This window comes from Prionailurus bengalensis, chromosome C1 (genome assembly GCF_016509475.1).
Source record: "Prionailurus bengalensis isolate Pbe53 chromosome C1, Fcat_Pben_1.1_paternal_pri, whole genome shotgun sequence".
Lineage (NCBI taxonomy): Eukaryota > Metazoa > Chordata > Mammalia > Carnivora > Felidae > Prionailurus > Prionailurus bengalensis.
Window position 1 is genome coordinate 27,278,734 of NC_057345.1, and position 14,423 is coordinate 27,293,156.

The following is a 14,423-nucleotide window of genomic DNA, read 5'->3' on the forward strand; positions in this document are numbered from 1 at the left end:
GATGGCGGCAACGGTGGCACCCCCTACGGCTTAGCGCCCAGGTGTGCCATTGGCCAGAGCTCGGAGTGAAGCCGCCGCGGATTGGCCGAGAGCTCTGCGGGGGTGGGGGTGGAGCTGCAGCCGCCTGGAGCCGGGAGTGGGCAAAGCGGCGTGAGCAGCGGCCCCAGGCTCCAGGAGCATCGCGCTCGGAGAAGATTTCGCCGCTCGGGGCCGCAGCCTGGTGAGCTCAGCCCCCTTCAGGCCCTCCCCTGCATCCCAACCAGGGCCTCGCCGAGCCGGCGCTGATCGATGCCGACACACCCCGGGGACCCTATCGCGACTCCATCGCGCCATATCGCGACATCATCGTGCCCTGTCGAGACTCCATTTTGTCACAGCCCTTTTCAATATATAGCTAAATATATATTTTTTTAATTTGCCCTGTCATCTTTGGGGGCTGTTCATGTCGTGATTTTGCCGTGATCTCTCCGTGACATCACCGCGCCATCGTGAAGTGTGATCTCATCGCCGCCCTGTCGTGACTTCATCAATGTCGTGTTGTGACCTGGCTGCGGCGGGACAGGTGGTGACCGCCAGGAACCCTCTTCCCCTTCTCATCTCCCCATCTCAGCAGCCCCGCTTCGATTATCCGGCTTTTGGATTCTCCGTTGTCCTGGGAGCTACCCCGGACCCCTTCTTGCTTCTCCAGCCCCTGCCGGCATCCACTGACTGGTAGCGAGCGGGGAGGGCGAGGAGAGGGAATGCAAAGGGTTAATTCTGCTGCTGCTGCTGCTGCTGCTGCTGCTGCTGCTGCTGCAGCTTCTGCCCGAGGGAGGGAAAGGAGAGGAGGCAAGGAGCCTGCGGGGGCGTTTGAGAGCCCTGGCTGGAGGGGTGGGGTCCGCAAAGGGGCCTCCAAGCCTTCCCTGGTCAGTACCCTGCATCCTCACTTGTGCTGAAGCTTGTCTCCTGCCTGTTCTGGAGAAGGGAGGAGAAAGGGAACCTAGGATGCCCTTTTCCTTCATATCAGCCTGAGTCCGGATAATCGAACTTCACCCATGTATGTCTCCATTCCTTCCTGTCTGTCCTCACCACTCCCTACTGGTGTGCCTGGGTGGAAGGAGATAAAACCAGGCCTCTGGTGCCAGGGGGCAGCTGAGCAGTGGGGCCAGCCCCCCTCCCACTCCTGGGAGATTGGTAAGGAGAGCTGTCCAGCTGAGCAGCAGGATGCATGGTCCTTCTTTCCCGCTTTCCGGAGGTGACCTTGGCCAGGGTCCCTTCTTCATTCCTAAGGACTTGAGGGTCCAGCGCCTTTAAGGGGCTCCCACAAGGGAGGTCAGTCTTGAGGAACCCATCCCTCCTGATCCTCCCCTCCCTCTGTGCTAATCCCTCCCTCCATCCTCCACTCCCACCCCCACCCCTCCTCTGCAGAGGGATGCTCAGTCCCTCTTGTGTTCACAGTTGGGCAAGGCGGGCATCATGGCCTCGGATTGTGAGCCAGCTCTGAACCAGGCAGAGAGCCGAAACCCCACCCTGGAGCGCTACCTGGGAGCCCTCCGTGAGGCCAAGAATGACAGTGAGCAGTTTGCAGCCCTGCTGCTAGTAAGGACCTGACTGAAAATTGGGAGGTGGGAAGGGCTGGGTGGTTGGGTCCCCTAGGAATGGGGTCAAAAAGTCCCAGAGGATATATAGGTGGTCCTGGCATTCCCGGAGGCACCAAGATGCCTGCCTTTGGACTCTTCATTGCTCCCCTAAGTGTGAGAGCAAAGGGGAGAATGGGGGTGAATAAGGCGTAGGGCCTTAGAAGCCTTGGAGGAGGCTGCCTGGGTCTGCTCTTTGGGGCGTCCCGGAGCAGATGGGAGCTGACTCATAGGGTGACAGCAGCAGGTAGTAACTAGTGCAGAGTACTTGAGGGCTGGGGATGATTGCTCTGGGGGTGGAGAGAGTAGCAGAACTAGAAGTAACTGGGAAGGGGTCCCAGGGGATGGCCAGGATGGCAGTAGGTAGGTTGAGGGTGAAGGGGCTGGTTTGGGGCTTAGCCCTGTTGGAAGAACCAGGCTGGGGCCAGCAGAGCAAGAGCTGCAGTGCTGGGAAGGGGGGGTTGATGTGTGGGGGTGAAGGGAGGAGGGAGTACAGTCTCTGCTTGTTTGCCATGGCAACAGGGAGAAGGCTCCAGAGTCAAGGGCTCACACTGCAGCAGAGGAGGTGTTGAGGTGAAATGTAAGGGGAAATGTTTTGACAGGCAGAGTGGCGAGACACAGGAGCCATTTCCCCTGAGAAGGTGGCGGGAATGGATCAGAGGCTTCTCTGGGGAGGGGGGTGAGAGCAATTAGGGCGAGACCCTAAATCCTTGGGGGATTTTAAACTGAGCTCTAAGCCCAAATCAGGTTGCCAGCTTCTAGATTAGACATCAGAAAGAACTTCCCGAATGACTGAGTGATGAAATGGCAGAACGAGTAGTTGAGGATTGGACCTCCCTTCTGTATACGTAATCATAAATGAGGGATCTCAGAGGTCACAACCATCTGTCTCCCCGGGTGGGGAGGGAAGGAGCTGGACAAAATGACCTCTGGAGGCTTCCTGACCCCAGAGAAAATCACCTTCCATAACCACATCCTGGTAATGGTCAGCGCCCAAGGGTGCAGGGGGCAGTCTTCCTTTCATCCTGCTGATAGCACATACCACCCCCCCCCTTAGGTGACCAAGGCAGTCAAAGCAGGTGACATCGATGCCAAAACTCGGCGGCGGATCTTCGATGCCGTAGGCTTCACCTTCCCCAATCGTCTCCTGACCACCAAGGAGGCACCAGATGGCTGCCCCGACCATGTTCTCCGAGCCCTGGGTGTGGCCCTGCTGGCCTGCTTCTGCAGTGACCCTGAACTGGCCTCCCATCCCCAGGTCCTGAACAAGATCCCCATCCTTAGCACCTTCCTCACTGCCCGGGGGGACCCGGATGATGCTGCTCGCCGTTCCATGATTGACGACACCTACCAGTGCCTGACAGCTGTGGCAGGCACACCCCGTGGCCCCCGGCACCTCATTGCTGGTGGCACCGTGTCTGCCCTGTGTCAGGCATACCTGGGGCATGGCTATGGCTTTGACCAGGCCCTGGCACTCCTAGTGGGGCTGCTGGCTGCTGCTGAGACCCAGTGCTGGAAGGAGGCGGAGCCCGACCTCCTGGCCGTGTTGCGGGGCCTCAGTGAAGATTTCCAGAAAGCTGAGGATGCCAGCAAGTTTGAGCTCTGCCAGCTGCTGCCCCTCTTTCTGCCCCCGACAACCGTGCCCTCTGAATGCCTCCGGGATCTGCAGGCCGGGCTGGCACGCATCCTGGGCAGCAAGCTGAGCTCCTGGCAGCGCAACCCTGCACTAAAGCTGGCAGCCCGCCTGGCGCACGCCTGCGGCTCCGACTGGATCCCAGCGGGCAGCTCCGGGAGCAAGTTCCTGGCCCTGCTGGTGAATCTGGCATGTGTGGAGGTACGGCTGGCACTGGAGGAGACAGGCACAGAAGTAAAAGAGGATGTGGTGACCGCCTGCTACGCCCTCATGGAGTTGGGGATCCAGGAATGCACCCGCTGTGAGCAGTCACTGCTCAAGGAGCCACAGAAGGTGCAGCTCGTGAGCGTCATGAAGGAGGCCATCGGGGCTGTCATCCACTATCTGCAGCAGGTGAGGTATAGCGGCCCACGGAGGGAGTCTGGTGTGGGGAGAGCCAGAAGGCCAGGCAAAGGGGGAAGTGAATTGCACCTCAGTGTAATAGGAAGAGCGCAAGATGCCCACTCTGAGGGCTGATCCTGCAGCACTCCCGGGAGTAGAGTGGCCGAGCCTCCCTCTCCCTCCCTCCCTGAGCCTCCACACAAGCACCATACCACACACCATATGTGCACTCACATCACAGTACACACACACACACACACACACACACGCACACAACACAGTGACTTCCCACTCACAACCCTCCCCCCAGTACACACACACTCCAAATCGAAGCAGTCTGTTCTGCTCAGCCTCTTGCATTGTTCCATACACCTGCACATACAAACTTGGCACGGAGCTGGGCAAAGGAGCGGGGCTGCCTGGTTCCTGGCCTCTGGAGAGATTCAGCTAACTCCTCCCAGGTCACAGCTGCCGTAGAGGGAGTGTTTAGTTAGCTTTGGACCTGTGAGTTTCCTTCGAGCCTTGTGATACTTCAGAGGTGGGGGGAAAGGGGATGCAGTGAGTGTGGGGACATGTTGTCCAAAGTCCAGTTCGCTCGGCAGACATGCCCTGAGGGCCTGCTCTGTGCCAGGCCCCTGTTGAGCGCATCCTTCCCATGTGTTAGGTGCTGGGTACACAGGGCCTGCCTTTGAAGGGCTCACAGGCCAGAATTCCCTTCTAGTTGTGTTATTCCTAGGCTGGCTGGCATGCTGTCCCGGCCGGGGAGGGTCTCTGGTCCTACTCCATCTCACAGGGGTCCCATGGCAACAGGTGGGGCCAGAGAAGCAGAAGGAGCCCTTTGTGTTTGCTTCGGTGCGGATCCTGGGGGCCTGGCTGGCCGAGGAGACCTCATCCCTGCGCAAGGAGGTCTGCCAGCTGCTGCCCTTCCTTGTGCGCTATGCCAAGACCCTCTACGAGGAGGCCGAGGAGGCGAATGACCTCTCCCAGCAGGTGGCCACCCTGGCCATCTCCCCCACCACCCCAGGGCCCACCTGGCCAGGGGATGCTCTCCGGTGAGTTTGTAGTTAGAGTCTGTCCAGCCAGACTGTTCTAAAGAAAAGCATAACAGAGGGACACTTCCTCACCCCCAAACTGGTCTGTGCTGGGCTTCCTGATTGGGGCATGAGATTTCCTTTAGGATTATTTCTGTTTGTTTTGGGGGGCTTGTTCACACAGGACTCCTGGTCAGCCAAGTCTTCTTTGCCAACCCCAGATTTCTCTGTAAAGAGAGAACTCATGCTTATTGAGCATCTACGACACACCAAGCACTTTGCTCTACCCTTTACCAAAACAGTCTCATTTAGTTCACACAGCAAATCTATGACATAAGTCTCATCCACATCTTCAGGATGAGCAAACTGAGACTCAGGGTTAAAGTAACTTGCCCGCACATACACCATGTGGCAGAGCCCAAGTTCAAGCCTAGGCCTGTGCAGCACCAAAGCATGTGCTTTTCCTGTGGGACCTACAAGGAAGGATGTGTCCTTTCCCCCTGCTTTCATTTCTCTTAGGTGGGATGCCCCAAGAAAGGGAATCCTTGTGCCTTCATCTCTCCCCACCCCTTACACACCTGTTCCTTCCACCCCCCAGGCTCCTTCTGCCCGGCTGGTGCCACCTGACCGTTGAAGATGGGCCCCGGGAGATCCTGATCAAGGAGGGAGCCCCCTCACTTCTGTGCAAGTATTTCTTGCAGCAGTGGGAACTCACATCCCCAGGCCATGACACCTCAGTGCTGCCTGACAGTGTGGAGATCGGCCTGCAGACCTGCTGTCATATCTTCCTCAACCTTGTGGTCACCGCACCAGGGCTGATCAAGTGAGGCCGGGAAGGAGGTTGGAGGAAGCAAGGGGTGGGGGCTGCTCAGACTTGCCTCAGATCTCCGTCTCCTACTTTGCTTCCCTGTGCCCATGGGTTCCTGTTAATGTTAGAGTGACAGGCTCTCAGAATAGACAGAGCCACCCCACACGAGGTTTTGGCATGTCTAGAACTCCTCTGAGCCTGTCTGCCTGCTCCAGCTATAACCCAGTCTCTGTTCCCCAGATGCCACGAATGGGCCCAAAGTTAACTCTTAATCCTGCTGTCTCATTTCTTGCCAAACCCTGCCTGGTGAAGCTGGGAGCCCAGAATCCCAGGTTTTCCCAGGCCTTGGTCTAGCTCAAATAACCCCTTCTCCCATCTCCACCCCCCACCCTTTCTCCCAGGCGAGACGCCTGCTTCACATCTCTTATGAACACCCTGATGACGTCGCTGCCCTCACTAGTGCAGCAGCAAGGGAGGCTGCTTCTGGCTGCCAATGTGGCCACCCTGGGCCTTCTCATGGCCCGGCTCCTCAGTACCTCTCCAGGTAAGCTCCGGGGACCCAGTCCTAATGGATAAAGACAAAAGATCTGAGTGGACCTGTTATATTCTGGGCATAAGTCCCCATTTTCAGGAAATGGTTTTATAGAATTTTCCAACTGAGAGGAAATCTGTGAAGTGTGTCTCCATCCCCCACCCTACCCCACCCTTCTTCCCCAAATGATAGCATTCTTTTCCTTCTGAAGACTTTTAAGGCAAGGTCTGGTGGGTGTAAGTACAGGCCTGCTCAGAGGCACAGGCATAGGCACCTGAAATTCCCAGCAGCCCGAGTCTGAATCCAGTGTTTTCAAGGTGGAGCCGCCCCCACCCAGGGCTTGAGTCAGGAACCTTCTTCCTCCCCATTGAGGTTTTTCTCTGCTTAACACCTCACCTCCCTTGTGACAGGCTTCAGTGCTTTGGTGCCCCCTCTGCACATACCTTCTCCGCAACCCTGCCTCACTCTGGCTGTGTGAAGGAGGAGGGACGTCCCCTCCAGCCCCTGCCAGCCCTTTGTGTCTTCCACTTTGGCCGTGGGTGTCTGCTTGGGTCCCTCTGTCCCCGCCTGTTCCCTGTGCCCCATCTGTCAGGTTGGAGGAGCTGAGCAGATGCCCGGGAACAGTGTGTAATGAGCCTGTACCCTCAGCTGCCTATGTGTTCCCTGTGCAGGGATCCCAGTAGGGTCCTCCGGCAATGGGAAGGGAGCATGTCCTAGTGATCCAGGAGCCACCCCTGTGCTCTAACCCCATGCTCCCTCAGTCCCAGGCTGCATCACCTCAGCCTGAGTAGAGCCCCAGTGCTGTTAACCCACAGATGCCACCAGGCTGGACTAACAGCCTCCCTGAGAGGGTCCGCAGTACAGGGGTGAGCCCCTGCCTGGCAGGTAAGCCAAACCCCATCACCAGCTCCTGGTCCCCCTGCCCCCGCTCTGGCGCCCCCTTCTGGCCCAAGAATCAAATTGTTGAGACCGCCTTCGCCTGTAGGTCTCTAGGCCCGGCAGCGGCTCCCATCCTGCTCCCGTCCCACTGCAAAAAGGGCTGACCATGAGGTTGAGTGTACCAAGATTATCACATTTAATTCTCACAACCGATTTCTAAGATTAGCACTATTGGCCCCGTTTTACAAGTAAGGAAACGAGACCCAGAAAAGTGGATTACCCAAGGTCACCCAACTTCGAGTGAAGTTGAAGGTAGGGTTTGAGCCCAGGCAGGCTGGTTCTAGGCTCTGCTTCGGCTCCCAGAGTGTGTCCGCACAGGAGGGTAAAGTGAGGGTCTGGGAAAGCAGCTGGCCCACCAAGTTCATGCGCCCACTCCCTGCTTGCCTTCCAGCTCTTCAGGGAACACCAGCGTCCCGAGGTTTCTTCGCAGCTGCCATCCTCTTCCTATCACAGTCCCATGTGGCGCGGGCCACACCTGGCTCAGACCAGGCGGTGCTGGCCCTGTCCCCCGACTACGAGGGCGTCTGGGCCGACCTGCAGGAGCTCTGGTTCCTGGGTATGCAGGCCTTCACAGGCTGTGTGCCCCTGCTGCCCTGGCTGGCCCCAGCCGCCCTGCGCTCCCGCTGGCCACAGGAGCTGCTCCAGCTGCTGGGCAGCGTCAGCCCCAACTCTGTCAAGCCCGAGATGGTCGCCGCCTATCAGGGCGTCCTGGTGGAGCTGGCACGGGCCAACCGGCTGTGCCGGGAGGCCATGAGGCTACAGGCGGGTGAGGAGACAGCCAGCCACTACCGCATGGCTGCCCTGGAGCAGTGCCTGTCAGAGCCCTGAGCAGGTGTCCACTGGGGACAGACCCAGGGGCGGGCAGCGAGGGAAGGAGGGAGGAGGCATCTTCCCTGACGCTCCCAAACTGGACCCCCCTCCCTAGACTCCCCCCACACACACACACAACATCCCAGCTTTCTGGCTTTTCCGAGGGCAAGGGCACAGTGCCCATCCCTCAAGTGTAAGGAACTGCGTCCCGCCCCCCGGGCCCCCATGGGGGCAGGGATTGGCTTGAAAATCAACATAGCTATCGCTGCCAGGCCGGGGAATGTTGGAGCAGCCCCCAGGGAGGGGGGCACTAGGTGTCATTGTGCCCTGTGTCAGACTCCCCCACGGGAGGGAGGCCCCAGGATGGGATAGGGCTGGCAGGAGCTGGCTGCCTCAGCCCATGTGCCCTGCCGGCCAGGGCGTGGGCTCCCCTAGGCTGTGGTGCCCCCTCTAGCCTCCCAGTCCACGTCCTTCCAATTGGCCATTTGGCCCTTGCCCTTAGCCCCTTGGCAGAGAGCAGACTCAGGCCATTGACATCGCAGTTCTTCCTATCAACTTCAGTGACCCAGGGTCTGAACTGCCTCATCCTTCCAGGGAGACCTGGGGCAGACAGGCCTGGTGTGTGGGTGGGGAAACCTCCTTCCACCTGAGCTTCCTTGAGGGGACCCAGGAGTCCTTAGGCCCTGGCCTCTAAGCTTTTGTGTCATGTTGCAGCAGAGTGACGACGGGGGTTGGGGGGTTATTTATTTTGCCTGTCCTTATCCCTGCTTGGACACCTGAGCATCTGATCCCTGTCCTCCTAGTGCCATCTGGCTTGACTGGAGCCAGGAACAGGAGGGACACTTCTCCAGAATCCGCATGTTTCCCTAGTGATTGCACCCCATCACCATCGTGGTGCCTGGCTTTAATCCCCACCCCTGCTTAGGATCCCTCTCTGCACAGAGACGCGACTGGCGACTCCAGCAGGGACTACTTTTCTTATGATCCCGGGGGACCCCACACACACACAACCTGATCCCTTGCTTCCATTTCCCCCTTCCTTCCCCCAGTGCGTTCTGTGATCGCCAAGTTCAAAGCTGTGCACATGCGGACACTCAATAAATGTTCATTGGTGACAAGATGGTTCCTGTGTGGTCTGTCCTGCACCTTCTCCCTTCCAAACTCGAGGAGCTCACAACTACCATTTGCTGAACACACACCCTGCCAAGCACGTTTCAAGTGTTATTTAGCCTGCCAGAGAACCCTGTGACACAGGCATTATTCCGATTTTACAGGTGAAGAAACCTGGGCATGGGTAGGTGGTTTGCTCAAGGTGATGCGCTAGTAAGGTGTCAGAGCCAAGACTGAGCAGGCCGTTGACCCCTCAGTCCACACCCTGTATTGCCAGAGCAGGATTGCAAATTCAGATGCTATGGTGGCCAGGCCTAGGTGCTCCTGTGTACAAATGAAGTGCTGACCTGGAGGGGTTCCAAGTAGTACTGTCACATCCTCCAATCTCTAAAGATAAGTCAGAAACCCTAATTTTTATGCAAAATCCTGATTTTTGAATGTTGCTCATTTTTTCCCCCGTGAAACCATTACTGCCCCAACAACATCTCCAGGCCAAATGTTTTGTACAGGAAAACATTTTAGGCAACCAGCTGTTCACCTCTGTTCTATGCCAGTGAGAAAGACAAGGGGCCTAAGAGCTTCAGCCCAAGACTGAAGTCAAGCCCCCACTGCTTCACCAGGCCTGAGCCCAGGCTCTCATCCTGGAGCCAGACCTGCCCCCAGCCCCTAATCCTGAAGCCAGACCTGCCCCCAGCCCACACACCGCAGACGTCTCCACCGAGGCCAGTAAGCCAACAAGCATTCACTGAGTATGTCCCATGAGCCTGTCTGTGGTTGGCCATGCATGGACAGAAGAACATTCATTTATTTATTAGATGTACTGAAAGTCATGTTCTTAGCATGGAGTCCCGGGGCAGTGGGGTGGGGGGTAGTATGACAAGACAGACCCTGCCCTCAAGCAAAATCTAGAGAGGACACAGACAAGGCAACATCCCCTAGAGGTATAATCAGCTGCTCATACAGGGGTCTGAACGAAGTATGGCTGGAGCATGAGAGCCTCTCAGCCTGGCTGAATACGTCCGGGAAAGCTCAAGAAGTATTTGCTCTGAGACATGGGGGTGAGGAGAGGCTTGCCAGATAGACAAACAGAAGAACAGCAGGTATAACAGCATGTGAGCTTAGGAATTGCACGTAGCTCATTACTGCTACACAGAGTGTAAAGTGGGATGAGGTTGGACCAATGGGCATAAACCAGATCTCACAAGTCGTGGTATGCCATGCTCAGAAGATTAGAGGTGGGATCATGCTGAGATTTTTTTTTTTAGCAGACAATGTGATCCAGTTTGCATTTTTTAAAGATGACTGGCTGCACAAGGGGGACAACTGAGGCAAGGAGCTCAGAGAGGAGGTACTAAGTCTGAACTAAGTCAGCGGCCGTGAAGATGGGAAAAATATATAGGTAGGAGTTAGTTAATAAGGCTTGGTGATTAACTGGAAGTGAGGAAGGATAAAAAGCCCTCCTGGATACCTGATCTGGGCCACTGAGTGGATAATGGGGCCATTCGCTGGCACCAGGAACACTGGGAAACAGGTTAATGCAAAATACAAGCTCGTTTTGGTAAATGGTGAGTTTGTGCTGCTTGTGGAATATCCAGGGGAAGTTGCTTTCTGCAGTCTGGAGCTCAGAGAGGTCTGGGCAGAGTGACAGATTTGGGAGTTGTGGGTGTAGAGTCTTAAAGTCCATAGGAGTGGCTGAGAAGGGAAGGGCCCAAAGCAAGTGGCAAGCACCTAGGGTCCCTGCTCTCAAAGTACTTGCCCTCCTGAGGTGGAGTGAAACCCTGCAGAAAGGCTTATAACACCAGAAAGACTGGGCTCTGTACTTTAGTGAGGAATGGTCAGAGAGTTCTGGGCTCCTGAATGGGGAAGGTGCTAGGCTAATTTAAGACCAAGCTCTCTCTTGGCAATTCAGCTTCGAGGGAGAAAAGGGGACCTGAGCTGCAGTTGTGAGATATAACCACCAGGTGGCGCCTCAGCATCTCCTTGTGCCAGATTCACCCCCCCCCCCCCCCCCCCCCCCCCCCCCCCCCCCCCCCCCCCGCCAACATCCAGCCAGACCCAGGGGGCAGGAGAGATTGCCAAAGGCTGGGAGTAAGGTGACTGTGTCAATCAATAAAGGAGACAGGCCTGACTTTTTTCTTAACATCAAATCCAAATGCAAGCTCTCTTTCTGAAATGAGAGGGAAATATTTGAGCCTGGGAGAAGAGCAATATGCCAAGTATGCCAAATGGGAGCCTGTGATATCTGAATATGAGCACCTATATGTGTCAATACATGTCCTGTGTTCCATGCGTAGGATTGTTCCCCAAGAGTGTCTCTATTTATGTTGTGTGTCCCCATGTGCCCAGGAGAGTCTGCATATGTACCCCTGTGCACATCCCAGGCCTCCACATATGCACATCTGTCCCAGAGAGTGGGCAAACAGCAATGCCCTCCTCCATGACTCAGCAAGCAAGGAGTCCCTTATCCCAGAAAGAGAAGAGTGACAGAGTCTACAGTCACAAAACATGGTAGCTTGTAGCAGATCATGAACATCTGTCTCCCCAGTAGCCATAAAGCAAAATCATTTGTCAGATGATCTCCTCAGATTGTACCTGGTTTCTATGTCTAGCTACTGAGGGTCACGGAGGCTTCCTAAAAAGATCCCTCAACCAGCTGAGGAATTGATAAACTCATCCACTCACCATTTATTTAATAAGCATTCACCGAGCACCTGCCATGCACCAAAGCCAGTGCAGGACACAGTCTCTGTTTCTCCTTTCATCTTCTTGTGAGGTAGTTCATGTGGCAGAAAAGAAAAATCAGTTGCAGCTGTGAAGAGCCTGGAATGCTGGTTAGGGTGTTTAAACTTTTTTTCCCTGAAGATGGGCCATGGGAAGCCCCAGGAGAGTTTTCAACAGGAAGGTTACATGGTCCAGTCACTCTTTTTTTTTTTTTCTTTTTTTTTGACAGCGAGAGAAAGCACGCGCACATGAGCAGGGGAGGGGCATGAAGGGAGGGAGACAGAGGATCCGAAGCAGGCTCTTGCAGGGCTTGAACTCACAAACCGTGAGATCATGACCTGAGCCAGAGTCAGATGCTTAACTGACTGAACCACCCAGGCGCCCCTTTGGTCCAGTCACTTGTATTGCTAAGTGGAATTAGAGGTGCGCCAGAAGAGTAATGAATGAAGAAGGCAGGAGACCAGTTAGGGGGTTGTTGTAATGGTCTAGGCAGTGGTTCTCAAACCTTACTGAGCTTCTGAGTCACCTTATGAGTTTATCAAAACACAGATTTCCAGTCCCCACACTCAGGTTTATTGCCTCAGTAGGTCTGGGGTGAGTTCCAGGAAGTAGCACTTGTGACAAGTTTGTAGATGTTGTAGGTGATGCCGGCCCAGGAAGCACACTTTGAGAACTCTACTAGTCTATGAGAAAGAGTATGGGAGCTTAAAGGGCTGACAGAGGGGTGGAAATACATGTTTAAGGGTTAGAAATGAGGATTGGTTTATGAGGATTGGTTTATGAGGGTGAAGGGAAAGTCAGAGTCTGGATGACTGTTTTTAATTTGAAGGATGGTGGTGCCGTGTACAGAGCTGTAGAACACGGAAGAAGAAGCAGGTTGGGGTGGGTAGCAGGGGTGGAGGGGATGTTGATCACTCGAGGACTTGGAAAGTTTAAGATGGCTGCAACAAGATGTCTGGAAGAAATATCCACCTGGAAATTGCATCTGTGGGTCTATCTAGTAAGAGATACAGACTAGAGATAAAGTTGAAAGAGAACAGCCAGCTAACAGTCACTAAAGTCTTGAGAAGGAACTCACTCACTCACTCATGAAGAGTGTAGACAGGAAGAAAATGTGGAAGCCTCAACACTGAGAATGAATAACTGACATGAAGGATGTGGGCGAACGATGAGATAGAAATGGAGGCTGGGAAGTGGTCAGAGTAGAAAGGAAGAGAACGAGACAAGAAGGGGGTGTCTTAAGCTACAGCAAAGTAGGGTGAGAAGCCCAAGGAAGCCACTGGACAGGCAGCCTGTCCTGTCATCCTGGCTTTCCCAAGTCTGCTGGAGAGAGTGAAGGATCCCCAGACCTGGGCACGGGCATTACCAGCCTTGCTGCTCCTGGACCTCCCCCATAGGGGTCCACCAACCTGCATGCCATGCACTAACCCACATACACCTGTCCTGGAGCCTCACTTCTGATGTCCTCTGGCTGAATTTGAGGGTGGGGGAGAAGGCCTCTCATCACAGACTCACACACCCGCATATACAGACACACGCAAACATACCCCAGTCCTCTGGTCTGGCCTGGGCATGGAGGTAGCAGTGCCGTCCAGCTCTGCTTCACCCACCACCCTAGCTGGTGGTTCCAGCTTCCAGAAGGTTCTTAGGGATGCTGCTTTCAGCCTCCTCCCTCACAGCCCCCCAGGCTGAGATGACCCAGACCTGAGCACTACACCTGCCACGTACCCCTGTAATAGTACAAGTCTCCTCCACACACATTCCACAGGTCCATCTGCCTGTCCTCTGTAATCTACCTCCATGTTTTCACCTTTCCTTTCTCATCATCTGCTTCACTGGAAAGGGGCGTCAGAAAACATCTAGTCTTCTCTGCGCTCCCCTACTTTGTGGCCGCTGCTGTTGAAGTTACAGGAACTGAGGTCAGAGAGGAAGAGGGACTTGTTCAAGAGCACAGGTAGGTGCAAGTGAGAACTAAATTCTTAGGTGCCTGAGAGGGAGGCAGTACAGGATAGTAATTCCCAGCACTATATAGAGAGGCTGGAGGCAGGCCACCCTGGTGCTGCCATTCACCTGGCTGCTTGACCTTGGGCAAGTCCAGTTCACCTGTCTGTGCCTCTTCTTCCTCACCAGAGAATGTGAGACTGATACAACTCGGTATTCATCAGGTACTTGGCGAAGTAACAGCACACTCTGTCATAAGTGCTTGCTGTGGTTATTTCCTCTATGCCTTGGCCTGAGCATCTTCTTGCTTTTTTTTTTTTTTTACCCATCTTTCTGCTTTTTAAAATTCCTATTCTTCTTAGTATTCCTCTCATTTCCCTTTCTTTCATCCTTGCCCCTGCTTGTCAGGAGGAGAGGGCTGGGTTTGGGGAGAAAGAAAGGTGCAGAGACTGCAGAGACCAAAATGGTCTTGAGAGCCAGCCAGTGCCTGCCATGATAACACACACACAGCCTGCCCTCCTAAGTGTGATGGCTGCACACCATCACGTGGGGAAGTTACACACATATTCAATCAGCCCAGGCTCTAGTGGCTTCAGAAACACCTGGAGCCCTTCTCAGGTGGAACTCATGCTGAACCCCGCTGGACAACTCTCTCTCAGTTTGTGTGTCCAGGTTCCTCAGACCCTGGCTTGGCACTGGGAGTTATCAGCCACCAGAAGGCTGAATGAAGAGGGCACTCTTTGAGGGTCTTTGATCCAGAAACATTCAGAAAGATTGTGATGGTCCTCTACACACACACACACGCACGCACGTGCATGCACGCTGACACAGGGGTGCACATGAGCCAGTGGGCTTGAGTCTTCAGCCCACAAATTTCTTCCACATTGACGATGGCCACATC

The 14,423-nt window shown here is 55.1% G+C and overlaps 1 protein-coding gene across 5 annotated transcripts; it reads left to right on the plus strand.

Moving 5' to 3' along the window:
- Positions 1-5: 5 nt before the first annotated feature.
- NCDN (neurochondrin) lies at positions 6-8,868 on the plus strand. Of its 5 annotated transcripts, XM_043574455.1 has the most exons (8): positions 6-220; positions 495-562; positions 1,438-1,578; positions 2,674-3,642; positions 4,441-4,682; positions 5,260-5,484; positions 5,871-6,013; positions 7,332-8,868. In XM_043574455.1, the coding sequence occupies exons 2-8, from the start codon at positions 530-532 to the stop codon at positions 7,766-7,768; spliced, it is 2,190 nt and encodes a 729-aa protein (XP_043430390.1). In that variant the 5' UTR covers positions 6-220; positions 495-529; the 3' UTR covers positions 7,769-8,868. The 5 variants fall into 5 exon arrangements, with proteins under 5 accessions (XP_043430390.1, XP_043430389.1, XP_043430392.1 ...); XM_043574454.1 differs by having other exon boundaries at positions 6-905; XM_043574457.1 differs by lacking the exon at positions 495-562 and having other exon boundaries at positions 1,408-1,578.
- The last annotated feature ends 5,555 nt before the right edge of the window (positions 8,869-14,423 follow it).